A 9,213-nucleotide genomic window follows, 5' to 3' on the forward strand; every position below is an offset into this window, starting at 1 on the left:
TTTAACATTCTTGCTCCTTAGGGATGATAAATGTCATCAAAACTTTTGGCCTTTTAAGGGACAGTTGTGTCTACAGCATTGTGCAGTATCAATTACCCAGACAATAGACAACTCTCTTGCAGGGGTATGCTACAGCACCAGAAAGGTAAAATGTAATTGAATGTGACAGAATGGATTCAGAAAGTCATGGAGTGTTGGAAGGGACCTGGAGATATCATTAGTCTTCTCTGCATGTACTATAGAACCAGAGCTAAAATGTCACTTACAACTAAATATCTCCCATATGTGTGCAATAATAGTGGCTAACAATTGTAAAGTGCCTTAAGGTTTGCAGAGCACTTCAACATATCTTATTTGATCCTCACAGTGACCTTGTGAGATAGATACTTTTATTATCCATATTTTACAGATGAGCAAACTGAGTCAGAGAGAGGTTTTAATGACTTGCCTAGGATCATGTTGTTAGTAAGTGTCTTGGGCAGGATATGAACTCAGGTCTTCCTGACTCCAGGACTGGCACTCCATCCAATGCATCACCTAACTACCCCAATTCATTTATTGCAGTACTCACTTTTTACTGTCCATTGATGTTATTTTCCAGTGCTACCACTGGAAGACTATTGGTGTTTAATAAGATGGCCTTTTGTTCAGGTAGAAGGTTGGAGTCCTTAAAAGCACTGTGTAATGTTATAACCATAAACAATCTCACTTACTCTCCACACCTTCAATTCTGGGTCCAGTTCTTTAGCCATTCTCAGTCCTTACCCATCATGTGTATTGATAGACTGGTTCTATGAGATATCCATCCAAGTGACTATCGTAATCTGGACTACAGACATTCTTCATTCACTTCGTTCTTCCCACGTTGGGTTGTTAGGCAGATAAATACACAAATAATATTACTACTACATGAAATGTTCGATATGTGTTGGCAGCAGGGACAGGGGAAGCACCACCAACTGTGAATAGAGGATTAGTGAAGGCTTCATGGAGGGGCCAGCATTTGATTTGGGTTTTAGAGCCTGGTAGGAATTCAGCAAGCAGAGAGAGGAAGGAGCTCGGTCTAGGTATAAGGAAGGACAGGAACAAAGTCAAGAAGAAGAAGAAGAAGGGAAAGTGTAGGGTATTTAGAGGGACAGCAAGTAGTCCAGTGTGAATAGAGGATAGAGTATATGGAAGGGAAACACACACATACGCATAATATATACATATATGCATATGTTCACACATGTGCACATGTATGTGCATAGATATACAATTTTAAGACCTAGAAAGTTAAGGAGATGCCATAATACAAAGGGCTTTGAATAGCAAGCAAAGGTATTTGAATGTTACTACTTATGAGTCAGTAGGAATACACCAAAAGGTTCTGAGCAAACGAATGAGCAAAATGTGACAGAATGTGTAACCACATCTCTGGACAACAAAGATGAGCCTGACAAGGGTGGGAAGGACAGTGTGGAGCCAAAGGCCTTTGTTAGGCTTTTGCAGCCACTGCTCTGGCAGGTCATAAGGAAAGTCTGTACCAGGTAGAAGCAATAGGAATGTAGTGAAAAGAGGGTCTTCAGCTGCTAGCATACTCACCCTACCACTTATTAACCACACAACCCATACAGGTCATTTAACTTCTCTGGCTGATGGTAATGAGGTCACTAGGCGGTCCAGTGGATAGAGCACTGGATCTAGAGTCAGGAAAATCTGAGTTCAAATCCAGCCTCAGATACTTAATAGCTCTTTGACGCTAGGTGTCATTTCACCTCTTCTGCCTTGGTTTCTTCATCTATAAAATGGGAATCATAATAGCCCCCAGGGTTTTGGTGAGGATCAAATGAGATAGTATTTATGAAGTGCTTAGCAAAGTGTCTGGCACATAGTAGGTGCTATGTAAATGTTAGCTATCATCATTACTAATAATAATACTTAATTATACTAATTATTTAATTAATTAATAATACATAATTAATAATAATACTGTACTTACCTTAGAAGGTTGTTGAAAGGAAAACAGTAAAACACCATCTTTGTAGTCTTCATACCTAAATCATGTAAATAGTAGGTGCTTAATAAATACTTGTCAAATGAATTCATAGAAGGATAAGCTATTATTATTTTGAGTCAATTATCATTGAAGTTGAGTCAATAGATTTAATCTTCAAAATACTTTATTTCAAACCATATTTGTCATTAATCTTATATAGCAGGAACTATGCTACTGGCAACTAGTAGCTAACATTTATACAGTGCCTTTAAAAAGGTTCACAAAACACTTTACATATGTTATCTCATTTGATCCTTACAACAACCCTGTAAGGTAGGTGCTATTATTTAGTCAATCAGTAAACATTTATTAAGCACCTACTGTGTGCCAGGCAGTATGCTAAGCACTGGCGATACAAAAAGAGGCAAAAGACAGTCCCTGCCCTCAGTGAGCTTACAATTCAATAGAGGAGGCAACATGCAAACAAATATATGCAAAACAAGCTATACACAGAATGAATAAGAAATAATTGAGGATAGATACTACAATTAAAAGAGGTTGGGGAAGGCTTCCTATAGAAGATGGGATTTTAGTTGGAAATATAATCATCATCATCATCATCATTATTATCCCCACTTGACATATGAGGGAAGCATTGCAGAGAGTTAAGCAGCGAGCCCAGGGTCACACAGCAAGTAAGTGCCTGAAGCAGGATTTGAACTCCCAACTATTTTGCCTCCTAGCTTCCTGTAAGTAATGGAAGTACATAGAAAAGTGTACAATACAGTTAAATACTACCTATGATAATTGACCTTAGTGATGGATTCCATGTGTATGGAAGACATAGAGACATATCCCTAGCCACTTCACAGTCTTTCTCCACATTCTTTTCCCACAGAGAAAGTTATGTATTTGGATACTCTGCCTCTAAATGTAAAATTGTATTTTTCCCAGTTTGTGAAACAGAAACTTTCTCACTTATACTTCTAGACAACGCTTTGGAAAACAAGACTCTAATCTCTTTTTTTATACCACAGGAAAGGAATGTGATTCCCACTAGGAAGCTGGACCCAGATTCTCTGTAAAGGACTGGGGTGATGGGTATTTGCTCATCCATTTAATTCATCTCTGCCCTTTCTGACCTGAGTTAGAAAAAGGATACTATTTTACCTCTTGTTTTAGTCTAACTGTCTCCAACCATGGAAATCCTGTATTTCTTTTAGTGAAATCTTTTAGTGCCTCCAGGTTATTGCATCTTGGTTATTTGGAGAGGTGAGGAGAGGCCTGCCTATTCTCCCTTGGATTCATTGCCCAGGATCAATTGACTCTTGGGACATAGACAAGAGTCATTTACTTGATCCTGACACTTAATTAGACCAGGAGAATTGGAGATGGGGGTAAAGTCCTGCAGCCTGAGGGTCTTAGAGGCCCCACCTGAAGGAAAACTGTTCTCTTTGGCTACTGTCTTAATGGAAATCATGCAGATAAGAATCCCTTTTCAGAAGAGTCCTTTTCTTGTCAGAATCTACAGAACAGCATCAGATCACTGCTGAAGAAACAAACTAATTCATACAAGTTTCACTAAAATGAAATTTTCCTATTTTGTATGTTAGCAGGTTTCTTAAATAAGTTCTGGAACAAGAATTTGACTCATTTTCACAATATTTTTATAAGCATTGGGGATACAAAAAGAGGTCAAATTAAGATAGCCCCTGCCCTCAAGGAGTTTACAATCTAGTGGGAGAGATATGCAAACAAATTGATACAAAGCAAGCTATATACAGGATAAATATGAAATAATTAACAGGAAAAAACACTGAGTTGGGAAAGGCTTCCTGTAGAAGATGTGATATTAAAAAAAAGTTATTTAAAGATTAATGTCTGCATTCTTCATAGGTCTTAGAGGTTTAGGAGACCTTTAAACAATATGTTGTTTACTACTAGGTCTATATCCCAAAGAGATCATAAAAGATAGAAAAGGACCCACATGTACAAAAATATTTATAGCAGCTCTTTTTGTGGTGGCCAAGAATTGGAAATTGAGGGGATGCCTATCAATTAGGGAATGACTGAACAAGTTGTGGTATATGAATGTAATGGAATACTATTGTGCTATAAGAAATGATGAGCAGGTGGATTTTAGAAAAACCTGGAAAGACTTGCATGGACTGATGCTGGGTGAAGTGAGCAGAACCAGGAGAACATGTGTGTTACACAGTAACAGCAACATTGTGTGATGATCAACTATGATACACTTAGGTCTTTTCAGCAATACAGTGATCTAAGACAATTCCAAAAGAGTTATGATGGAAAACGCTATCTACATTCAGAGAAGGAACTATGGAGTCTGAATGCAGATCGAAGTGTATTATTTGTTCTTTTGTTTTTTCTTTCTCATGGTTTTCTCCTTTTGTTCTGATTCTTCTTTCACAACATGACTAATGTGGAAATATGTTTTTTTAAAGAATATATTGTTTAATTTCAAATCAACTTCTTGAATACAGATGATATATTTTAATTGTCAATTTCTAATGCCTGGAAGATTCCTGGTAATTGTTTCAGCCATTAGAAACTCACATCTGAAATATATCATCTGTATTCAAGTAATTGATTTGAAATTAAAGAATATAGTCTTTAAAGGTCTAAGTTTGCCAATCTATTCTCCTATGATTCCATTTTCCATCCCTGTAACTTTCCAAATCCCTCCATAACCACTACTGTCCTGAAGATGTGATCTCTCTCCATTAAAGTATAAGCTTCTTGAGGGCAGGAGATTTCTTGGGTTTTGTATTTGTATTCCTAGCACTTAGCATAGTGCTTGATTCATGAGTGTTTAATAAATGCTCCTTCTTTTGTTTATTCATTCTGTTTAACGAAAGGGGGAACCAGTTTCTGTTTTTCATGATTTTTAATGTGCCTTGTTCTTCTTTTCTTAGATCTATCAGATAATGAAGAAAAGGAAAAAGACACAAATATGATAGAAATGATGCAACAGGAACCTACCCCTGTACCTTCTTCACCCAAGAAAGACAAGCAGGTAACCTACATTATTGAGCAGCATAAGTTTGCAGCTGCTGGAGCCAACTTTTCTCCCTTTCCCATTCAAATTGGAAGCTTCCAATGTTCCAAAATAAACTATTGTGTAAAGTTATTGGGAGGAGGAGGAAAAGAAGGGAAGGAGACAAGAGAAAAGAGAATTGCCTCATTTGACCTTGAAGTGGAAGAGTTTCAATGAACAATAAAAGAATTATTGCCAGATGTCCTTAACTCTTTTTGTGTATATGGAATGGCTGTGTTGTAGTGGAAAGATTGTTGGACTAGGAATCAAGTCCAAATCTCACCTCTACCACTTAGTATCTGTGCAACCTTGAACTTTGGAATCAGTGTTATTGAACTAGCACTATGACTTCTGATTAAACCCAGGTATTGAAAAATATATAAAGAGAAATATTAAATATATATGCTCAAAGATCTCATTCTTTCAGCAATTTTCTTAACTGTGTTCATTTCATCCAATTATTTTTATATATTAAAAATCAGGGTGGATAGAGCACCGGCCCTGGAACTCAAGGAGGACTGGAGTTCAAATTCAGCCTCAGACACATAACACTCACTAGCAGTGTGACCTTGGGCAAGTCACTTAACCCCAATTGCCTTACTAAAAAAAAAAAAAAAACCAGGGCTAGGGACTAGTCTTGTGGTTTCATTGGTATAGGAATAGTGAAGAAAGCCCCTCGACCTTCTCTACCAGTTACAGACTTAGAGAGTTGCCTAGAATACTGAGACAACTTTGGGAAAGTTCAAGGTTACTTACTAATTGACTGAAAAGTTCTGTGTCTGACATATACTGGCATTTGTTAAGTACCTTCTATGTGCCAGGCACTTTGATAAGTGCAGGGGATACAAAATGGGGACCAAATGAGATAAGGTTGATAAAAAGCACCTAGCATAGTGGCTGGCACATAGTAGGGGCTATAGAAATGCTTCTTCCCTTCCCTTCCTCCCCCCTTAAGAGTTGTCTGGTACTCTTGAGAGTTTAAATAGCTTGCCCAAAGTCACACGGGTGATATGTGTCAGAAGCAGAATATGAACCTACATCTTCCTAACTCTGAGGCCAGTTGTCTATCCATCACTCCAAGGTACCCGTTGAGATAACGTGTATATTAAGTATTAGGTCTTATGCTTTGAATTTTATCAACTTTGTAAGTACATGATAGGGAAGCAAGGCTAAGCAATCACTTGTATGGAAAATATCAAGAGATTTTAATGAACTATAAACTCCTTTCAGCAGCATTTGTGGTGTGGTCCTAGGTTGCACTAATTACAGGCAATGTATTCGATTCAAGGAAGGGTCGCAGCCCCAAGGCAAACTGCTGAGGTCAGACCACATCTGGAGTATTGTGCTCAGTTCTGGGTTCCACATTTTAGGAGGAATGTTGACAAGTTTGAGGATGTCCAGAAGAGGGCAGGTAGGATACTGAAAGGATAGAAGACCATGCCATAGGAGGGATCAGTGAAGGAACTGAGGATATTTGTACTGGAGAAGAGAAGATTCTGGGAAATAGGAGCAAGAGACATAACTATCTAAAAGAAGATTCTGAGCAATGAGAGCAAGAGACATAACTATCTAAAAGAAGATTCTGGGAAATGGGAGCATGTGACATAACTATCTCCAAGCTGTTGTGTGGAATGGAGATTAGACTTGATCTACTTGGCTTCAGAGGCCTAAACTAGGAGAAATCATTGAAAACAGCTGAAGGCCACATTTAAATTTGATGCTTTTTAAAAGTTGCTAATTATTTAAATAAAATGTATTTTAGTGCTTCAGCTGTAGTTTGAAGGCTTTATAGCTTAATGAGGAACAAACATCCTTTCTATTCATCCTTACCATCCTTTAGTATTATGGCTAGCTGTTAAAATAAATGCAATTCCTGCCATGGAAATCTGTAATGTGAATTACACACAAATACACATTTTAAGGTAAGAGAATTAGGGATGATTATGATTTCTCTTATTAACAAGAAACATGATTCATGTAATTAATCTTTAAGATCTCTTAATCTCTTGATATTTAAACAGGGTGTCCCAAAAGATTTAGTGCCATTTAAAGTCACTAAGCTTTTGGAACACCCTATATTTAAGAACTTTGTTTAAAATAAAAGTTTATTTGTTTATTTTTTTTTTAATTGCCAATAATTTCAGCTGTACAAAAGCAAAGTAATCTCTTTTGTTAGGTAGTGGGTTCACCATCCCTGGAGGTATTGGAGCAAAGGCTGGGTGACCATTTGTCAGAGATATTTGAGAGGAGATTCCTCTCCAAGTATAACTTGGACTAGGTGCCTCTTCATCTCCTTCCAACTTCAGTCCAAACATCCAGTAAACATTCACTAAGCACGTACTATGTGCCAGGCACTGCGCTAAGCACTGGGGATATGATTAATAAAAATAAAGACAGTCTCTACCCTCCAGGAGCTTACAGTCCAATGGATGGAGGCAGGAAAGAGAAGAGGAATAAGCCAGGGGTTACCTGGCACAAAGGAGTTGAAACAAGGCCAAGTGGAGTGAGCCAGAGTCTACTTTCTTCCCTCTGTAAAGGAAGGCATTGAGAGGAGTTTGGTACTCCACCTCCAGCCCTCCAATCAGGGAGGAGAGGAGGCTAAGGGAAGTGGTCAGAGCTTCAGTCGGCATCATAATGATGAGATTAGAGGTGATGGGCTTAACCTGGGAGAGGCATCTTGTTCCTGGAGTTGAGACCAGGCTGAGCAACAGATGCAGAGTGGAGTGAGCCACTGTAAGACCCACGTTCCCTCCCTCCAGTACTCTACCAAATGATGACATTTTGAATTTCAGTAATTTTCTAATATCTTTTCTCAAATTTCAGCATTAAAGGAAAACTTTGTATTTTCCTGTGTTGAAGCAGTCCCATGGTGCCTTAACTGATAGAATAGTGATTTTATTTAAATTCTCCAACTCTTTCAGTTCTAGGACTTGTAAGTTGTCCCTAATCTCTTGCCGTTCCCAACTCTTGGTCCTTCCTAACTGCAAATTCCCTTTAGTTTGTTACGCTGTCACATTTGATTAATTTCCTCATGAGAAATTCCATTCTTTTGAATCTTATCCCCTTTTTGACGTTTCAAGCCCTTCACAAGATGGGTCCTTCTATCTGCCGTTCTGGTGTTCCTACATTATGACCCACCTGTGCAATTCAGCCACAGTGGCCTAATTTGCTGTTGCTCAGACATAACATTCCTTCTCCTAACTTTGTGTACTTACAATAGCTGTTCCCCAGGCCTGAAATGTTCTCTCTTCTCATCTCCACATCTTAGCTTTTCCAGCTTTCTTCAAGACTGAGCTGCCCATTTTCTGCAGGAACCCACCACCGCCACCACCATCCTTATCCCCACCACCAGGCCCATCCTTCTGAGTAACCTTCTGTTTATGCTGCACGTATCTTGTTTTACATTGCTGGAAGAGATGAGTTTGTCTTGCTTTGACTTTTGAGATTGGTCCTCCATTTTCCCCTAGGCTAGAAGTGCTGCAGCCTCTTATAGGCCTGGATCCCACAGCAGATCATCACAGAAGCTTTGACCTGCTCGGTTTCTGACACACAGCAATTTGCCCCTCCTTTGGCAATCCATCTCTTCCCCTCCACTCACCACCAGCTCTGAAGGCTCACCATATTGGTAGCATACATAATGCAGACTCCCAGTTGGCTTTACCTCTTCTGTAGCTCAGGACGCCCAGATTCAAGTGATCTGCCAAACTTAACCTCCCTAGTAGCAGCGGCCAGAGGCATGAGCCACCACTCTAGACTACATAATTATTTGCATATTGTCTCCTCCATTAAAATAGGAGCTTTTTGAGAGCAGGGACTATTTTTGCCTTTCTGTGCCTGGCAAATAATAAGTGCTTAATAAATTGCTTGAGTGGCTAATAGACGGTCTTATTGTCTCACTCTCAATTTCAAGATGTCGTCATACAGTCCTCTTTTTCTCTCTACTTTTGGGAGTTCAATTCTCCTTTATTCTCCATTCCACCCCTGGCTCCCACTGGACCAACTTTTTTTCCCCTTTTTTATATCATGATATCATAGACTCTTTCAGACTCACAATCCACATCTCTTACAGTCTCATTTTCCTCCAACTGCTTCCCAGTTTAGTTTTGTATCACCTTCTCTACTCCTGCTTCTTTCTCCTTCCCCCTAAAATCTCAACATAGCATTTAAATATCTAACT

General features: G+C 38.8%; 1 protein-coding gene across 3 annotated transcripts in view; it reads left to right on the top strand.

The window, feature by feature from the left end:
• The window catches only part of CMSS1 (cms1 ribosomal small subunit homolog), a 424,788-nt gene that overhangs the window by 378,148 nt on the left and 37,427 nt on the right, over window positions 1-9,213 (top strand). For all 3 annotated transcript variants that reach the window (XM_027867333.1, XM_027867343.1, XM_027867350.1), the window contains exon 2: window positions 4,915-5,015. In XM_027867333.1, the coding sequence (XP_027723134.1) occupies window positions 4,915-5,015 (101 nt within the window). The remainder of the gene's footprint in view (window positions 1-4,914; window positions 5,016-9,213) is intronic.

The sequence above is a fragment of the Vombatus ursinus genome, unplaced genomic scaffold (genome assembly GCF_900497805.2).
Source record: "Vombatus ursinus unplaced genomic scaffold, bare-nosed wombat genome assembly UNPS02001419.1, whole genome shotgun sequence".
In the NCBI taxonomy this organism is placed as follows: domain Eukaryota; kingdom Metazoa; phylum Chordata; class Mammalia; order Diprotodontia; family Vombatidae; genus Vombatus; species Vombatus ursinus.